The sequence below is a fragment of the Leptonychotes weddellii genome, chromosome 2, assembly GCF_054177405.1.
Source record: "Leptonychotes weddellii isolate Sample4059 chromosome 2, ASM5417740v2, whole genome shotgun sequence".
Classification (NCBI taxonomy): domain Eukaryota; kingdom Metazoa; phylum Chordata; class Mammalia; order Carnivora; family Phocidae; genus Leptonychotes; species Leptonychotes weddellii.
The window spans coordinates 107,718,720-107,739,124 of NC_138370.1; the positions used below are offsets into that span (position 1 = coordinate 107,718,720).

The following is a 20,405-nucleotide window of genomic DNA, read 5'->3' on the forward strand; positions in this document are numbered from 1 at the left end:
TGCTCGGCAGGGAGCCTGCTTCTGCCTCTGACCCTCCCCCCTCTCATGCTCTCTCTCTCTCATTCTGTCTCAAATAAATAAATAAAATCTTAAAAAAAAAAAAAAAAGAAAATTAGACATTTCTCTGAGGCCATGCTGATAAGTGAGTGGTTTCCATTGTGCTGATTCCTCCCAAGGGCTACTTTTGTTTACCTTCCTTGATTTCCTTTAATGAAAAATTTAGAAGAAGTAGAAGAATTTGGCAACGAGATGTGGATGGTAAAGAAGGTGCTTCCATGTTTATCTCAGCTGTGTGCTTCCTAGAAAAGGAATTGGCGGAATTGCTCACATCACATGTTCCTCTTGTGTGCCGCTTCATTTATATGCTTTCCCATTCTTTTTATGAGGACTGTGAGGAAGAGGGTTAGCATTTGACAACAGCCTGCTGCTTTGCAGAATAAATGAGCTTAATTCCTGGTGCTATTATTGTGACTCATTTTATCCCATTTGAAGCTTTAAAGGATATAGCAAGTGCCTTTGAAGAAGTTATGATCTAGAAGGAGGAATAAAAGAAGTATGCCAAGGACTGGGAGACAAGTCAGAGTCTGATAAATGGAGGAGACGAATGCAAAGTTCTATGGGAGGGCGTTCGGGGGCGGGGGAGGGGGCATAGTATTATTTTCAGGACATCTGAAAAGGAGCTAATATTTGAAATTGGCCCAAATGAAAGGTAAGGTTTGACCAGCTTAATGGGAACAAGTACAAAATATCTAGGTGAAGAGAACAGCAGGAAGAAACACAGAGGGAACAGTAAATACAGACTCCATACAAGCCTATTATTTCCAGTAAGCCCAGACTGATACATAGGAGTTTTATTGAGATGCACCTCAACTGCCAGAGAGAGGAGTTGATATTCAGTGTCTTGAGTTACTGGCGAGCCAGTGGAGAGATTTAAATCAATGCTTTCATTGATTCCATGATTGGAAATATACATTAGAAATACTAGTCTGACATCAGTGAAAAGTTAGAGTCAAGAAGAAAAGCGTGGTAGATCTGGGCTGATGACGGAGGAGTGAGAAGAAGGGAATTAGGTGTGGAAGATCCCATAGTAACTCTAAATGCTTCTAAATGCTTATTAACTCATTTAATCCTTACAGCAACCCTGTAAGATACCATTAACCCCATTTTTCAGATGCTGTGGGGCCAGGTGACCAACACTGAATGGGTGGAGCAAAAGATCAAGTGTGCCTCGAAGTAACAGTAGCACACTTAAGGGGCAGGGAGCTTTGGGGTGTGGATATGGTGACTTGGCTTTTGGAATATCAAGTTCGAGTTATGTCTTAGACATGAGAACAAAGATGCCCAAGGGACAGTTAGAAATATGGGTGTGGCTTTCTGGACTGAGAGCAAATCCTGAAGTAGAGACTCAGGAACCAATTATATAATATTGATACTTGTCATCCCTGTGATCAGGGAGACTATCAAGGGAGAGCAGATGGATAAGACAAACAACAATGTTAAAAATAATGAGCAGTACCAAGAACTTCCTATGTGCTGGGCATGATTCTAAATGCTTATTAACTCATTTAATCTTTACAGCAACCCTCTAAGATACCATTAACCCCATTTTTCAGATGTTCAGTTCAGGGCAAAGAAAAATTAAGTAGTTTGCTCACACACCAATTGAGTGGAGAAAGCAGGCTTCACGCCTGGGCAGCTGGCTGAAGCCTAGACTCCGCTCGTAGTGTGAATTGCTGAAAGAGCCACACCCTAGAACATAGGGGACCAAGGGGAGCCCTGCCGTTGCAGGGGTGTGCAAGGGCAGCCAGCAAAGGGAGCTGTAGAGGGATGAGCACCCAGAAGAGGACGAGATGTGGAAGAAAAAAAAATGTGTCAAGGAAGCCAAGGGAAGAATTTTTTTCTACACATCAAAGTATTTCCTTCTGGAATTTCCATCCAGAAAGTTGTTCTGGGTCATGAAAGCAGAGTGTTGCAGGTTGGGTCCACGGAGGGCATGAGACACAGGATCTATTTTTGACGGGTGACCTTGTGAGAGTTTCTGATGTTGAATAAATGATGGGAACACGCAGCTGTAGTGTCAGGCTTATGGTTATTTCTTTTATGTTCCTTGCAGATGTGCTGCTTCTAAGGCCCTGTCAGGATGGAAATCATCCTAGGCTTAAATTCTGCATAGGGAAAACTGTATTTGTAGTGGAACTGTGGGATCTGATTAAAGGCAAATCTCTTAACCACTCCAAGAAAAATCATTGTAAAAAGTGCACTACAGAAGATCTACATCATATTTGAAATGTTTGATGCATGTATTTTATATTCATTCACACAGTCTTATACTTAGGCATTCTTGACCTTTCTTCCCAACAGAAACACACAAATCCATGCAAAAAAAAATAATAATAATTCAATAAAATAATTTTAATTGTTTTAATTAGTGAAAAGAAATGCAAATAGTCAACACCAAGAAAGATTGACAAACAGGTTTAAGCAGTGAAAACAACCCAGAAGCATTTTGAGTCACGGTCAGTGCTGTCCAAATAGACATTTATAAATTCTCAGCATCTGGGGATCCAGCACTTAGACCGAAAAAAATATGAATAATGGATAAGGCTTTCTTGTACCTCATGGCCTTTTAATAATGTGAAAATACCAAAATCCTATTTATAGGTAAACGGTCTATCCAACATACTGAAGAGGCAATTAGTTCAGTCCCAGCAACACTGCCTAACACCCACACTTGAATTGGAACCTTGGTGCTGATTTTCAGAAAGGCCCTTTCTTACCTGAATTCTGCCTTCTTGGCACCCTGCCTGCCAAGGCCCACCAGTCTCTGCCATCTCCCTGCTTCTCTAACCACCATTGCCCATAAATAACCCCTTTCCAAACACCTCTTCCTCCTGCAAGCCCACTTGCTCCCCACACATGCCCTTCTTGAATCAGTAGTTCTCCAGCCCATGCACAGAGGACTCAACTGGGGAAGCCTTCTGCATGGAGCACTGGGTGTTATGCACAAACAATGAATCATGGAACACTTCATCTAAAACTAATGATGTAATGTATGGGGATTAACATAAGAATAAAAAAATAAATTTAAAAATCAAAAAAAAAAAAAAGACTTACTCCAGGCTCCCAACCCATAGGTTCTGATCTAATTGCTCTGGGTATTGGGGTTTTTCTTTGAGAAAAGAAAAACCTGGGTTATTCTGTTGTGCAGCTAAGATTAAGAATGGTTCTCCTAAACACTTGCACGGATCTTTTTGGAACTTTAACCCTACTAAGGACAAACTTTCCTACATCCTTGAATCATACTCTCCACCATCCCTTCACCTGCTCACATAAACTGCGCCTGGATCTTCCAAGTGACACAGCCTCCCTCACAGCCCCCGCGGTGAAGACCACCCCTTCGAACTAACCACAAGGCTGAGAGGAAGAGTTCCAGTACTTCTCATCACCACTTCTGAGGCATTGTTCTACTTGGAGGACTGGCTTTTTCTACTGTTCTTATTCTGTTGCTCTGTTATTCATTATCGATTTTGGTTTCTTAGCCCCAAATCCCCTAGTCCCTATCCCCAGCCTAGCAGTACCTGCCTCAGGGTCTTTCTTTCTACTCATTTTATTCCTATCTTCCTCTCAGATTCAAACTCACCATGAATCACAGTTCTTTGCCCCATGTTATTCTGGTAACCTTCACATCATTCCCACATTATCCATCTGCCAGTGTGGACGTGCTCTGGATTTCACCCTCATTAGCATCGCCACCTGCCGAGATCCCCACCTGTGAAGCTCCCCATTTCCAGCCACAACATCTGACTTTCCATCTCTTTCATGCACAAAAGGCATGCAGGCCACCCTTGGTTCTTAAGGAAGACCTCCCTCCATCTTCTCTGATGTCCTGGTCCACACACCCTCCTCTGCCCTTCTCTAAATCTCCGGGGAACTCACTTCCACTCTAAATCTCTTGCCAGCTGGAGCTACCGCAGGTTTTTCTCATTTCCACAGCTAAAGATGACTGCCCCTGAACAAGCCCTCTAGGTCTACTTCTAGGTTGTTGAGTTGCTCTGACAATCATAAATGTCTGCTTGAGTCTCTTCTATTCTCAAGGCAGCTGCCCTATGCCTCCCCTGCTTCTCCGCACTCCTTCCACTTACCCTTCTCGATTCATCATATCTCACAGGGTGCTTCTTCACGGTCTCTCCTGCTCTCTGCACATCCCTGTTTATACAGCAGCCCCTTCATAATCCAGCCCCTTCATAATCCAGCCCCTTCTCTAATCCAGCTCCTCTACCCCCCTCCCATCTCCAGCGCAGTAAATGGCACCCAAAAGCGGGTCTACCCAGACCTGATATTTTCTTCCAGTTACCACTGTGTACTGGGGACTGCTTTGGCACTGCAGAAACCCTCAAGGGGGAGCCCAGCAGAGCACTCTTTCTCAGAGGGTCAGAACTACACAGTCTGGAGAGCTACTAGAAAAATCTGTGGCCCAATGTCTGGAAGTGAACATATCGAGAATATTAATGCCCACTTTTTATCATATGTGCTTACTGTCCATGTGGATGGGGAGCAAAAAAAAAAAAAAAAAACCTCCACATCAGTCAGTTTCAAGCAACCCTGGTGCATCCTTTCATCTCCCCACACAGCTCTTTGAGTTCAACAGCCCTGGCGACACTTTCCTGAGTTTTGTTAAGCCTGCAGGCAAAAATGGTCACCTGAAACTTAAAAGCTGTGTTTAATAGTTTGGAAGCATTGCCAAGAATTAGGATGCCAGAGGTGAGTGCCTGAATAAAAGTCAAGGCTTCTGGGAGACAGTTCTTTCATCCATCTTTTGGGTGGGTTTTTCTCCCATGCAAGTGCTTCAAGGACCAGTGGGAGCAACGTGAGGGTGAGTTCACATAGAGAGATAAAGATGCTAAGAATTGTAAAAACAGTTTAGAGGCCATTCTAGGCTCACAAAGAGAGGTCCCATCTATTGTAAAGATGGAGTTGGGTCAAAGATGACAGTTTTTGGGGCACCTGGGTGGCACAGTCAGTTAAGCGTCTGCCTTCAGCTCGGGTCATGATCCTGGGGTTAGGGATTGAGCCCTATCGAGCCCCGCATCGGGCTCCCTGCTCATCAGGGAGTCTGCTTCTCCCTCTCCCTCTACTCCTCCCCTGCTCATGCTCACTCTCTCTCTCTCTCGCTCCCTCTCTCTCTCTCAAATAAATAAATAAAATTTTCAAAAAAAATCAGTTTTTCTGTTTCCCTCCTCTTCAGGTGATTAAAATAATAATATTGGTGTTCTCTCATTATTTGCAAAGACTAAAATCAATATAAAAGGACTAGAAATCAGTGGAGAACAAGATATTTGGGTAAGTTTTAAAAACACTCAGGGAGAAACATACATCTATGTGGAAATAAGGCATTTCTGTCCCACTATCCTGAGGGTACAGTTTCTGAGATTTTCCTTTTGTAATAAAGAGGTTTATGGTAAACCCTGAGATTCAGAACCTAAAAGAAGAGTTAGCTGCATACATTATGGGCAGCATGTGATGTTTACTGAATTCCTGACAAATGTGTATATGATAGGAACTGAATATGTAAATTAACATAAGCTGGCTCTCTTCGTGTAGTCATTTGGCATGGAGAAGAGTCTTCTTTGGATTTCTTCGGCTTTCACATACCCTAATTCAGGCTGCAGTCTAGAGTATAGAAAATCCGTGAAAGATCATATTATGTGGAAAATAAGAGAAAATGAAAGAAATGCTGAAAATGAGAGGAAGTGGGAGGTCTCATGGAGAGTTGTGCGATACTCAGTCTCCTGCGCTGTAGCTGCAGACGGGCACAGGTAGCCTGGAGAAGCTTTTCTTATCATGCTGCCGCTGATGCCTCCCACTGTCCTTCTGACACCCCCTCCATTGCAACTGTGACCCCGCAGAATCCAGAACATCTCCAGCCTGCCCCTTACGGGCTTATGAAGGCTGGCCTTCTCTTGAATTGGCCCCATTAGTCTTATCTTTTCTTTCAGTCCTCTCAAACAACCTCAACACTAGCTGGATCCATGTTTTATACTCTCAGGATGCTCATCTCTGCAAGTAAGTTAATATATTTGTACATGTAACACAAGTATTAGATAACACCAAACAAGGTGTTAAAGGCTGCATATGTGTTCTTCTTCTCATTCTCTGAGTGTATGGAAGGAAGTGTGGTGTGGTAGGGGAAACTTGAGTTAGGCTGGCTGACTTGATTGGTTCTGCCCCTCCTCGTGTCTGTGGCTCTGGTCATTGAACTTGACCTCTTTGACTAACAGTCATTTGGTCTACACTAGGGACCCTTAGATGATTTAAGCAGATTAAAGTTACTAAATTTCCTAGCACAAAACAGGTACTTGATGATGTTCGTTATCCCTCGATGGGCATTTAGGTAGAACGGCATTTTGAAGATAACGGCTCAATGAAGATACTAAATCTAATTGTGATCTAACTGTGAGGTGAGTTTCAGGTTTGTAGGCAGGCTACTTGGTCAGCCATTTAGGGACAGGGATCTTTTTGGTGAATCTAAATTTACTGAATCTTTATTACGTTCTCATGAGACTTGACCCTGGCCCTATCATATATTTTGGAAATGACCTGCCATGTTGAATTTATTTTTTGAGAGAGAGAAAGAAAAGAGAGGAAAAAATAAAAGTTGTGGTAGGCAATGTAGAGGCCCCTAAAGATATCTGTACACAATGTTCAGAAACTGTATATATGTTACCTTACATGGCAAAAGGGACTTGGCAAATATGATTAAGAGATGAAGAGATTATCCTGGATTTTCTGGGTGGGTCTAATCTAATTACACGGTGCTTGAAAGTGGAGAACTTCTAGCAGCTATAGTCCAGGGAGCCATGACTGTGGAGGAGAGCCAGAGAGATGTGCCATTGCTGCCTTTGAAGACGGAAGAAGGGGACCCTGAGCCCAAGAATGTAGTCAACCTCCGGAAGCTGGAAAAGACAGAGAAGCAGATTCTCACCGTAGAGCCTCCAAAAAGGAAGGCAATCCTAACAACACCTTGACTTTAGCTCAGTGGGACCAGGGTCAGACTTTTGATCTACACAACTGTAAGGTAATAAATTTGAGTTGTTTAAAGTCATGAAGCCTATGGTAATTTCTTATGGCAAAAAACAGAAACTAACATAGAAATTTAAAAAATGGCAAGTTCAGTGGTGAAAAGAAATACAAGATGACTTCAGAGGTTCTAGAACAACCTCAAAAGTCCTATTCCTAATTCCATAGATGCAAGGGATCATCTTTTCCTTAAAAGTATGCCCAGAGGTTGGACAGGTGACACCACCACTTCCTCGAATGCCCCCCTTTGACATTTTGCTTTAAAGGTGTCACAAAGCGCACCCTCACTGGGCGGGCCAGACGTGGCAGCTCAGACCGAGCATCCGAGCATCCGCAGCTGTGGGAGTAGCAGGCAGAGCCCTGGAAACGAAGTGACTTGACGGGGAATGTTTGCCCATGGTCTCCAGAGTCCAGCCTTGTTATCATGAGGGATGAAGAATGGCAGACACACTCAGGGGGGAGATCACAGCGCCCCGGTGTGAGCGCAGGAAGAATAGGTAGCAGAGCCAGTGGTGGTGACCCCAGCAGGTGGGAGAGGTGGCCGACAGGTGGATGGGCCCTGGCAGGCCCTGCGGCCAGAGGAGGGGTGTCAGCCTGCGGGAACGGAGAGTAGCTTTGCTCAAGAGCTGGCAGGGACCAGCAGAGAAGGACAGCCGCTCTATGTGGCCTCTGTTTGGGGAGCATACAGGCCCACAGCTGTGAGAGCGACAGAGAGCCTCGGTAGCAAAAAGAGAAGTCTCTCATCCCCAGTGACAAGAGCAGGTCTCAGCGTGGAATTATAGAATGAGCAGGAGCAAGGCAGGTTCCATAAAGTCAGAATGGAGATGGGATTTCTTTTAAACCAAGCCAGCACGACGCTTGAGGGTTGGTCTTTTGAGGCACGCGCAGCAGGCTGAATGTCACCTGGTTTGGGGCCTTGAGACCCCTGGTCCATGTGATAGAAGCATGGGGAAGGTGGGGCTCGGGCGTGAACTTCACAACTCAGTCGCCAGTGCCTGGTCCAGCGCCGGGGACAGAGTGTGGAGCACGCGTCCCTCTCTGCCCCGCTGTCCCTGGGCTGAAAACCTCTGGATCGCAAAGCTTAAGTTCCCAGTGCTGGCCCCGGGCTCCTTGGCAGCACTAAATACAGCCGAATCAGGGCTTTCTGTTTCCATCAAGAATAAAGAGTGCACAGACAAATCCCATCCACACAATGCAGAGAACAAAGCCAGACAACATAAAACAAAGCCTTGATTTAACCTCCTTCCAGCCTTCTCTTCCAGAAGAAATTTTAATGCATTATATGAGATTCGAGTTTAATCATTTCTTTCCTCCTTTCTCTAGCTGATAAGATTTCTGATAAGGAAAGGAAAGGATTGCTAGGAGGGCAGTGAGGAAAACGAGGGGGGTCGGGGGAAGGGGAGAAGGCTAAGGGCTAGTAACCCACAAATTGGATGATCACTTCTTGAGGAACTGGAAGCTAAAGCAAGTGTCTGCAACCAAGGAGGCTATATGGTTCGGAGCCTCGGGAAGAGAGGAGACAGGTTCTGCAGCAGAAGAGGGTGAGCACAGAGTGTGGAGAACAGAACCAGGGCCCCAGCACCTCACACACTTCCTGGCACAAAGTCCCCTTGGGCAGAGACTTCCTGCATTCTTTAACCTGCGCTCAGAGCATCTCGGCGCCTGCAGCTCTGTTGTCTAGGGGCTCTCCCGTGCACTAGCCGTGAGACTGACACTCCAGGGGCCTGGAGGCAGATGTAGTCTAACCTCAGCAGTAATGCAGCATGAAAAGTTCTGGGGTTGGGAAAACCAGAGTGTGGGAGCTGTAAGGCTCCTTCCCCTCGCCTTGCCCTATGCCGCCTCCATGAGAGCTGATCCTCTGCGCTAAGAGCCTGGGAGAGTTCTGGGTACTGGCCAGAGGTGCTCCCTTTGTACGTATGCACAGGCCTTTAAAACAGCTACGATTTATTGTGGCTCTTAAGTGGCCCAGGCTAATGGCTTGGCATGGATAATGTCTTGGTTTAATTGGTTATTGTGAAAGCAGCTTGTTTCTCCTGTGGAATCTCTTGTCCCTGCCTTTCGAGCGATCCCTCACAGGCCCCCTGAATCAATAGAGCCCTCACTCAGGGCCACCAAAGAGCCTGCTCCGGACAGCCACTGAGCTGGGGGAAGCAGCCATCCTACAGGATTGCTCGGATCCTGGCAGCAGACTCACACACACCGGGGCCTGCTCCTGGTGACTTTACGACTGGGGTCTTGCATGTGTTCCCACCTCTGCCAATAACTGACTCCCGAGAGAGTCTTTTCAAGGTCAAGTTGCAGGGGTGAAGGTAGACATGACAAAGGAAGTCAGAGAGTGACCCCTTCTTGCAGAAGTAGAGCAAGTTTATTAAAGCAACAGGTAGAGTCACCCAGAACCAAAACAGGGCCCTGAGGGGGGAGACCTGCCAAGAGGGAGGACAACCTTTGCAAAGGAAGGTGACATTTATATTTCTGAGAACAAAGACCCTAGATGATCCTGATTCCTATGATGGCATTTCTTTCCAAGGTCACTAAATTTTTCTGAAGTCTAACTAAGTGTTTTGACCTTAAATGTATTTTGTTCTTATTCTGCCCTAAGGTGTGTGCAATATCCTAACTGTGTGATCCAAAAGCAGCTGTCTGGAAGCTGTCTTAGAGCCGAGCACACAGGGTTGGGGTCACGTGTTTACGTGGTGCTCTCCCCTCCCTGAGTGGTAGGAGGCAGGGTCGGGGACTCGTCTGTGTGGCCCGGAGCCTGACCCGGTTCCCAGCAGGGCATGTGCGTTGTACTGATGTTGAATGAAGGCTCTCAGGAAGATTAAGGAGAGGAAAGCATTTAACTGTAGAGCTATACCTTATTGATTCATACATGTGTTATTTTTTATGTCCTCTTCCTTCTGTGTATCATATGTATCATAAAATGGTTCTATGCAGAAGGACTCAGAAAGTCAAGCCTTTCGAAATATAAGTTACAGCGTATTTTTTAAGTGGGATCTGTTATAACATATCTGAAATTATGACAGTTAAAAACATAACAATATGGAACACAAGCCTGACTAGGTGTATCAAGTGGGCTTGCTTCTTCTCTCTTCTGGTGTAAAATTCATATAGTTGACCCTTGAACAATATGGGAGTTATGGGCACCAACCCCCCCAGGCAGTTGAAAATCTGCATATAACTTTTGACTTCCCAAAAACTTAATTACGAATAGCCTACTGTTGACCAGAAGCCTTAATGACATAAGCCTTATGACATAAATAGCCGATTAACACATGCGCTATATGTGTTATGCACTGTATTCTTACCATAAAGTAAGCTAGAGAAAAGAAAATGTTATTAAGAAAATCATAAGGAAGAAAAAATACATTTGCAGTCATGTCCATACTTGTTGGAAAAACTTGGTGTGTAAGAGAACACGTGAAGCGCAAAACTGTATGTGGATTTGCTGTATGTGTCCAGACATCTCTGACTCGTGTAGTTTTAGATGATTGTAGTTTCCAAGGAGGTGTTTTACTTATTGCTTACAATATCTTTAATTCACTTTAATATTTTTAATTTGTGCTTTGGTTATTGTCTTCTCCTTTATTTTGTTATGTTTCCTTAAAGTCGAACATTCTGAGTGTGATATCAGTTGCTACTTCTCAGGAAGAACATTAAAATTATGTTTGGTAAGGATTCTTCTTACTGAATCATTTATTCTAGGGCTGATTTCTCCCAGAGGTAGCAGTGAAAGGGCATCTGCCCAAGCCAGTGGTCTCCAAAATGGCCCTCACACACCCCAGGCCCAATGAATTTGGGGGCCAAAAAGATAATAATACTTCTGTGTTTATTCATCTTAGCTCATACTTTTAACCTTATGTGTATTTTATAATGTAATACAGTAACTTACTGATGTGTTAATATAGGTATATCATTTATAAAGAAGCATAAAATGCATGCTCAGTTTTTTGACTGATAGGCATGTGCAATCAGATATGTTTGGAGAGGGACCTCTCCTGTAAGAATGGGTACATCCCAATGGGCAGTTTATCTTTCACCAGGGTTCATATCTAATCAAAGGGGACAAAAAAGTTAGGTTCCTCCCAACTCTATGCAGCAGCTTTCTGCTATCTCCATTATCTTTAAAATGACATCTTACTGTGGCACCTGGATGGCTCAGTCAGTTAAGCGTCCAACTCTTGATTTTGGCACAAGTCATGGTCTTGGGGTTATGAGATCGAGCCCCTCATCTGGCTCCATGCTCAGCGGGGAGTCTGCTTGGGATTCTCTCTCCCTCTGCCCCTCACCACCCCCACTCTCTTTCTCTAAAATAAATAAATAAATCTTTAAATCTTTTAAATAAAATAATATAAAATAAAATGGCATTTTACCTGGTACTTTCAAAAAAGGCTGAAGCCAATGCCATCTATCCCCACTAGTGAGAACTCTTAATCATGCCTTTTGAGGTCAGTGCTGAAGCAACCAAGGATTGAGGCCTATTCTTGGGCTGACTCCAACCCAGACTTTGCATTCAAATGTATTAGATTTCTTGACTTCAAGGTCATGACCAATAGGCAGTTTAGGTTTTTTTCAATGGTCCTCCCTGCCAAGAAAACTGATAATGTTCTCCATATCCTCTGGCAATCTATGTTGATTGTGGGAATGGGGTGTGGATTATACATTGTTGGGTACAATTTCCTCCCAGAATACAATGCATCTTCTTTTAGACATCCCAGGGAGATAATTTGGACATAATGAAGATCTATAGTAATCAGATAATTACTATCGATTGCTCTTTAGACGTCTTGATGAGGTAATTAGGGTGTACTGGAAAGAAGCTAGAACTGATTGATTGGCATGACTGTAATCTCAAAGATTTCTAATTATGTTTCTTTTCTTCTAATGGCTTATAAACAAACATCATTTTAGCTTTAGAATTGGTCAGGTGCCAGGTTCACTGGGAACATCAGCTTTCTCTATTATGCTAACTAGACACCAAATGTGATCAACATAAGCTCATTATGCCTTGCTGCTGAAGCAGAAGAAACTGCAATTAACCCTCACTTTTCTTGTTCATCTTCATTTCCACATGGCCAGATTCTTGTCGAGGAATGGAGTGTGAAGTGTTCCACAAGGAACATGTGCAACCCTGGGTTGGGTAGAGCTGTATGGCTTATTGGGGACCCTCAAGAGCCTGCTGAGCTGTAGGCACAGAGAGCCAGGGCACAACATATGTGTTCCGGTAGCCGACTGGCTGGCTGGGGGTCGGCTGACTGCTCAGACTCCTGTCACAAGTAATAGCTACTCGTCAGCCAGCAAGGTTGAATCCTCTCAGTGTAAATATTCCAAAGCTGCTGGACCATGCCCGTCTCTCCATCAGGGCATTACTGCCTCGTTTCTTCCATTAAACACTAATTAGAGGAATCCATGTCTGAGACCATATTCCATATTATCCTAATATTTCCTACACCTTGTAGGACCTTTCAGCGGCTTGCATTGTTCAGAATAGTGGCCTGACTCAAAGATGATGAATGCTAAGAACCACTAAGAAGCAGCTAGAAATGAGCAATTTACACCTAATCAATGTTGGTAAGCTCTGCACTTACTGGGCTACATGTGCGTGAGTTAGAATTCATTCAACAAATGCACAGTGGACGTATTTCTGGGTAAAAGGCAGTCTGCTTCCCATACTCACAATTCTCTGCCATGATCCATCTGCGTTCGGTACTCTGGTAGGTGCCCAATACATGTGTGTGGAATGACCTGAATGGGCGCCTGAGTTATTGAACCCCATGCTTCCAACTGAAATGTCACCAAAAAAGAAGATTGTGTTTTCCTTTTACATTCTTATAAAATCCATTATTTTCCTGAACCCTTAAAAAAGAAAGAAAGAAAGGTCACAAATTGCCTACACATGAGTGTCACTAAAACGTTTAAAGCAGGACAGGAGCTAACCAAAGTGCACAGGGATGGTTCTGACAGCAAAGGAGACTCAGCATATTTTGTTCATTGATAACTTAGGGTTTTTGCTGTTTGGGTAATTACAGCTGTACTTGGAAATGCTTCGTTAACTCCCATTAGCTTGTCTGAGGAATAAAAGTATATTTAGAATTTGTCTTCATGTTACATCTTTATAGTATAAGTAAAGTCACATAGCAAATTTTTTGATCAGCCACAGTTCTTGAGAAATGAAGTATTCTTTTCCAGATTTAATCTGAATATAACTGTTTAGTTCAATATTTGGTGCTGACAGACCTTCCTAATCTGTATCAGTATATTTTCCTCTCATAGGACGTTTTCTTTTAGTTTTTGATAATTGGGAATTGTGCAATGGAGAATTTTAAGCAAAAATGTTATTATTTCTGTAGGTAAAGGGACTACAAATTTTTTTTTTTTTTAAATGCCCCAAATGCAATCCAAATCTTTACTTGTTGGCTGGTTTTGCCAAGTCCAAGACGTGGGTTAGTTTTCTAGTGATTTGCCCTTTTCCCTAAAAGTTCATTGAAAATCGACTTATGTTAATTGTTTATATTTTTGCCTGTTTTTTCTTTCATTTGGAGTTCTTCCCATTCGGGGTTCTGCTTGTTATTTTCCAGGATTTGATTAAATCTTCCACTTGTCCATCAGGAAATGCAGACTGTACTGAATTTGCCTTACAACATATGATGCAGATTGCTGAAAGGGAGTTGATGGTCAGGAGGATTGAGTCACACACAAACCGGCAGGGGCTTACGTTGGAGGGCCTCCAGGCTGCAGAAGTGAGAGTCTGCACGAGTTAGTTGTGGTGTGGGGGAGGCGCCGTGAGGAAACCTGCTCATTTGATGAGAGAGCCAGCCAGCGGAAGTAATACGTTCAGTGATTTGCTTTTGACTTTGGGCATGTCATTGTAGGAAGTATTGCAGCTTGAGAGACAGATGGGAGGACAGCTCCTAGAAGAACCTAAGGCTCTTCATTTTAAAGGCAGCACCCACAACCTGCGCCTGTCGATTCACGATATCACCCATTCCCTCTGGAAAAGTAAATTGCTGGCGAAATATCAGGTAAGGTTCCCGAGCTGAACCAAAGGATTGGAGACAGCTCCAAGAAAGAAGTCTAAAATTATTTAGACATAAGATATTCCTTTCCTTGAAATTAATTCTGTAACAGTACTTGTTTCTCTAAAATGGTGTAAAGTTATTTAGGATTTCTGAAAAATACTCCAGAATATTTGAATTTTTTTTCTTAATTCCCCTTCAAATAATTGCACTGTCATTATTTTACTTTTAGTAAAAGGACTTCCAAGTCCATCATTTCAGTTCGCTTTCAGAATAAATGCTAACACTGAATTGATAAAAACAACCTCAAAAATGCCTTTGTGAGGGAAAGCGGAAGAACAGTGTTACCCCCCGTGTGACAAATTAGACCCCAGCCTTGCTAGGAAAATACCTTTACCTTGAAAACTTGGAAGGAACACCAATTTGGAAATTGAAATAGCACCTACAAATAAAATCTGATCAGGATTTTATTAGATAACAGCATAAAAATACTGGTCCAAAGTCTCACTGCATGGACACATGGGAAAAGCAGAGGCCTCTCCAGGGGTTGTCACCCCCTCCCCCAGCGTCTTTGAGCCTGAGCTCCCAGAAGGCTGTGTGACGGGATCTCTAGCCTCATACCCAGTCTCAGGAGATGCAGACACACTTTGCTAAGCTGCAAGTCCGTGTCTACACTTCGCTAAGCTGCAAGTCCGTGTCTACACGCATGAGAATCCTATCCCACACCCCAGCACTGCAGCTCCACAGGCTGTGACTTCCTGATAGAAGTCAGTGAACATACTAAGAGTGAAGGGAAGATTTCCAGCTCATTCTTAGTCTCGTAGGTCTAATATGTACACATAAGTTGTGGGAAACAAACTCCCTAGCTTGCTAACACTGTGGAGCTTTCGTAGGGGGTGCCTACCAGAATTTTCTGTATAACTCAGCCCTCGGTAGAGGGATCTATCTGGCTTTTGACTTTCTCGTGGAATCTCTCTCTCTGCTTTCTTCTCTCCTTTCTTTAGCAACTGCCATAAAACCCCATAAATCTTTCCCTTTTATGAACAGTATCCTTTGTGTGATCAGAACAGAAAATACTATTTTAGTAATAATGATAATCTGATAGTAGTTCAAGCCAAGCCTGACTGAATTCCTACCATCTGCCAGACACCCGTGCACTTTGATTTATCTCATTTAACCCTAGCAGGTCTACGATTAGGTACTCTTTTGCTTACTTTTTCACAGATAAGGAAACTGAGGCATGGGAAGGTTAACTTACCCCACAACACCAAGTAAGCAAGGGGAGGGTGTTCTCATTTATACTGAATTGGGCTCCAGAGCCTCTGTTCTTAACCACCATATTCTCCCCACTTCTTTTTTTTTTTTAAGTGTATTAACCTTTTCTTTCCTTTATGGACATAAGATTCTAGAATGGGCTCTTTAAGGTGGTCCAGACGTTTAGAAAATGTATGTCTGTTAGAGGCTTGGTGCTTTTTAGGCCAAGGATTTTCTGCGGCAGCTCATCGGGGCCCCCAGTGTCCCGCTTGCAGTGAGTTTTGGTTTTCCCCGTCCTGTGCAGAGGGGGCATGCAGGCATGAAAGGGAACTGGGTCAGTGCTTTATCCTTTAGACTTTCTTTGCTTTTCTCCAGAACACCACGGCAGGGATTCCTTTTAATGAGCAATGACTGGAGTGTGTAGGTTTTATTTTGGGAATTCGCTAAACTTTTGAAAACCCACTTCCGATGGCTTCTTTTGTAAATGACAGGGAAGTGGCAGACTGGTTAGGTATATAGATTTTGGAGGCTGATTCCCTGGGTTCATATCTCAGCTCTGCCACTTACTAGCTGTGGGATTGGAGGGGGGGATGGTATTTAACATCTCTGGGCCTCGGTTTTTTCATCCGAAAAGTGGGTTGGGATGTCCTTATGCATGGGCCTCTCTCAAGGATTAAATAAGGTAATGTGTACTCCCGAGAAAAGTATTTGGCAGGCAGTGTCTGAGAGTCCCTTTCGGTGTTAGTCCCTCATTGGCGGTTAACATGGTTATATCCTTTAGGAGATTCCTTTTTATCATATCTGGAGTGGGTCTCAAAGAAACCTCCACTGCACATTCACCCTGGAAAGATTTAGCCTGAACACAGTGGAGCTGGTTTGCAAACTCTGCGTGCGACAGGTGGAAGGAGAAGGGCAGATCTTCCAGCTCAACTGCACCGTGTCGGAGGTAAGAAGCTCTTGTCTGCCTCAGAAATCAGGGGAGACAATGACCTTGTGAAGGAGAGGGGGGTGTGGAGGATAAAGGTGTCTCAGCATAGGCCATGGGGGAAGTCCTGAAACGCTTGGTATAGGTCCCATTTATTAATAGAGTGATATTTTTAATGAACACAGGGAGCAAGATATAGAAAAGAATACAATAGGAAATCCTTTTTGAAAAATAAGCCTTTTCTATTTTAGGTCATGAATTTAAGGATCATGTTCTAACTTTTTACGACCGATCCGAATTTCAAGTACAAGGTAGAATTTAAGTGGTGTGTGCATGGAGTCACTTTTCCTGAAGCATCCCTTGGTGCATGCACCGTGTTCTCCCCATCCTCCTTTTGAACAGTAGAAACCCTCCACACTGGAGGAACAAAGGAAAAAGAGTAAGCCAAATGGTCAGAAGGCAGCATTTCCCGGGGCCTCTCAGCCAAGCTCGAGCCCCTGGCTGAACCACAAAGTGCAGGACTGTCATATATTTTAAAACTACAGCGGGACAGTCGATTTAAAAGACTCCCGCGCTGTGTCATGCACAGTGACAAATGAAATGTCACACTCTGTGGTGTGTTTCGTGCCCCATGTTGTATTTAAAGACTGTCTTCCTTGGCAAACCAAGGAGGGGGAAAGCATGTCGGGCTCCAGGACGCTCCATCCTTCTTTCCCACAGCCTGCGGAGAGCCACGGCCACCGTTTCCTGCTGTAGTTCCATGAGACTTTTGACTCATAAACAACTTTAGTCACAGACCCTGGTGACATTCATAAGGAATGATCTCGCTGTCAGAGCGCCATGGCAACCATCCGGCCCTCCGAGGCGCAGGCCCTAGCTCCCAGGCACACAGCACCACCCCTGCTGGCCCAGGAGGGTGTTTTCACTTTCCAGGCCCAGCAGGTCTGCAAAGTTCAATAACCACCCAGCTCCCATGACAACAAAGGCTGCGGAATTTTGGGGGGGGGCGAGGACGTCTGCTCCTTTGATGCTTGCTTTCGGTTCAGTGTGAACGTTTGCTGTGTGATGAAAAGCTGCATGAGGCGCGACGGCAGCACGTGAAAGGGAGCCGTTCAGGGGCCCCCACCACCTGCCCCCAGCCCCCCCCGCCCCCATCAGGGCCATTGCTGGGCAAGGACAGTTTTGCAAAGTGTGACCACCATTTAAGGACTTTCACCCTTGTGCCAAGGTAAAGGGAAGACGATTTCTTTTGCAACTTGGTGGCAGTCAGAGAGGCCAGCCCTCAGTCCCGCCAGAGGCCTTTGACCGCGTGTGACAAACAAGCACATTTCTCTGAGGGAGGGGCAGAAATGACTAGAGTCATGTGACTTTGGGGATTATGGGGCACTCTGCTGCTTTTACTTCTGGGTCACCGCGTCCCAGCGCTATGGTTAGCATTTGAATGCGGGTGCATGCGGCCCACAGAGGGGGGACGTGTGGGGCTGAGTACTGATGCTGAGGAACAAGGCTCAGCTCCGAACAATTGATTCTGGAGAGCCCTGAGCCCCGGATCCTCATCCAAAGCTCCGAGTCGGGGTACACTGTGACTGACAAACCGTAACCAAACATAGAAAAGACGCCATTTGTGGTGCCTTTCTCCTGCACGGGGATCACAAGGCTAGCTGGCAGGTGGGCTGGGGTTGCAGTTCCAAAGTGCGCTCTTCCAAGAACGAGCCGACTGGCCAGGAATGTCCTGCCCCCTCCCCCCAGCCACCCACCACTCAACGCACTCACCAGCAGTCATTTATAAAGCCGTGGCCCTTGGCCTCTCTAGTCAGGAAGGACCTGTTGCCCCCCAGGGAGATCAGGCTGTGCTTGACATAGACCGTGGGGATGTCAAGAGTCGGCCAATTGTTCCGTACTGGGTGCTTCGACCAGAGATTCCTTAACAAGAGACAAAGCCTTCAGTCTCACAGAGATGGAGTTTAAGAATGAAAACGTCTGAAAGAAGAAAAGCAGGGGCATGAATGCACGCCCAAATGTGAATAATGAAAAATTTTATTTTATTTTTTCAAGAGGGCTATGGGGGAGTGATAACAGTGAAGCTACCCATCAACAAGAGAAAAAACAGTGTAGAGAAGAGAGGGAAATTTAAAGTCTCATCAGGCCTTCTATTTACTGGTAGCTATACACAGAGACCTATGGTAGGAAATTCCCAAATGGACAGTTCCACGGGGATAAGGGCAATCACTTCACCCCTCTCGCCTCAGGTTCGTCATGTGTAAATTGGTACAATAACAAAGGATGAACCCTTGTGAGCAATGAATGAGTGAATGTTAGTAAGTGCACTGAACAGAACTTGGCTCATGGCCCATGTTCAGCCAGTGTTCATCATTATTGCTGGTCCCGTTGATGCTGTTAGGATTACTGGGTTCTTGAGTAAACTCTGCCTCTGCAGTCTGTGGCATCTGGCATCAAAGTAAACTTTAGATTCCCTTTCTATCAAAATAGTAAAATAAAACCTCAGTCAGCCACTATAAAAATAAAGGAATGAAAAATAAATCTCAATAAGTAAATGAATAAATATTCATTCCCAGAGTAAAGAAGATGGCTTGTCTTCCCAAGTTGGTTGATCACACCTTGCTTTAGATCATAGCTTTGAACCCTGGAAAAGGTGGAACTTCGGGAGGCAGTATTAGTCATTTGTTTGACTGATTCCCAGATAAAAGTAACGATTATAGTTTCCCACATTTGCGAGGCCTTCTAACCACTTTCTGTACACTTTTTATACATGAAGAATAATACTTAAAATGCACAAAGTAACATCAGCCTGCTGAACTTATCCCATCTACTTACTCTTCAGTTTTCTGTAGCCTGTTTAAACAACTGTTAGGAAAATCTAGTTTTCTGAGGTGACTTCAGGAAGGAGAGTGAGAACACGGGAGTGGAAAGTTGTTTCTCCCACACAGCACTGAAAATGTGCGCAGTCACCCACAGCAGCTGCCGGGCTAATGTTGAAAAATCATATGCTTAACTGAGAGAACCGTGGCATCAAAGACAGATGGTACCAATATCATAAACGATTATTGTAATAAGCATTCTGTGAGAATAAACTCTACTCTTACCTGGAAGGAAAGGAAGAACTAATAGCAACTGAAATTTTTAGATGAAATGTAAATGTATATTTTTCTTTTACCTCCAAGCCCGTTGTCATCCATCTGATAAGAGAGACAAGGAATTATGCCCTAATGGGCTTATTGCATCCACAGACAAAGAAATAGGCACAGTAGTCAGGGCTGGTGACTCGGGCCTCGAAGGCCCACATGAAGGGATGAAGGTTTTTACTCACCAGGAAAAGGATGGCAACATGAATATGTGGCAGACCCCTCCCGAGAGGCAGGCCTGCCTTTACCTGGCCTTTACTTCAGGATTTAATGGTGAGACGGGCCATATTATTAGTCACATTTACTTGCAGGGAAGCTCAACACGAGTCTGTGGGGTGGGCTTCTATCAGGAGGCAGCTTTATACTCCTTCTGTACTAGGAAACATATTTTCTCTCATTTCAACAAATATGACTTGAGGAACTTCTGTATGCAGAGCACTGTGCTGAGTATCATAGGGGTTCTGAGGATGACAAAAATACTTTCATCTCCGAGAAATTTGAGGAATCGAAAGAAGTAAACACATAAATATGGCCAACATGCCTAGGGCAAGCAGAATGTGTGGACCGGGAAAAGTGCTGCGGGAGGTCCCTGGTTGGTGGCTTTGGGTGGGTTTGCTCAGGGGAATCCCAGGGACATGTCTTTGGTCCACACTTTGAGAGGTTTGCCTTACAGAGATTCAGGGAAAGAAGAACTATGAGAGGTAGAGCCTTAAAAAAAAAAAAAAAGGCACTAGGAACAGTGAGTGGTCCAGTCTGAGACGAGTTTGAGTCATGTCCAGGCAACAGGAGAAAGGAATGGGTTGGATTGTCAAGCGAGGGGAGCACAGGGGCTTGGGGCCCCTACTCCATGTGAGGCCCGGCTCTGCACTCTCTAAGTATCAGCTCTGGGGCCTCATACCAGCCGATAAGGCAGGTGGTGCTAATATCCCGTACTGTGTAATTAAAAGTGGGGACTCTATGTGGTAGAAGGAGCATTTAAGGCTTCTTAATAAG

General features: G+C 44.5%; 1 protein-coding gene across 4 annotated transcripts in view; it reads left to right on the plus strand.

Moving 5' to 3' along the window:
• UNC5C (unc-5 netrin receptor C) overlaps nt 1–20,405 on the plus strand; it is a 344,990-nt gene that overhangs the window by 319,668 nt on the left and 4,917 nt on the right. For all 4 annotated transcript variants that reach the window (XM_081812121.1, XM_081812120.1, XM_081812122.1 and 1 more), the window contains 2 exons: nt 13,947–14,096; nt 16,126–16,290. In XM_081812121.1, coding sequence (XP_081668247.1) covers nt 13,947–14,096; nt 16,126–16,290 — 315 coding nt within the window. The remainder of the gene's footprint in view (nt 1–13,946; nt 14,097–16,125; nt 16,291–20,405) is intronic.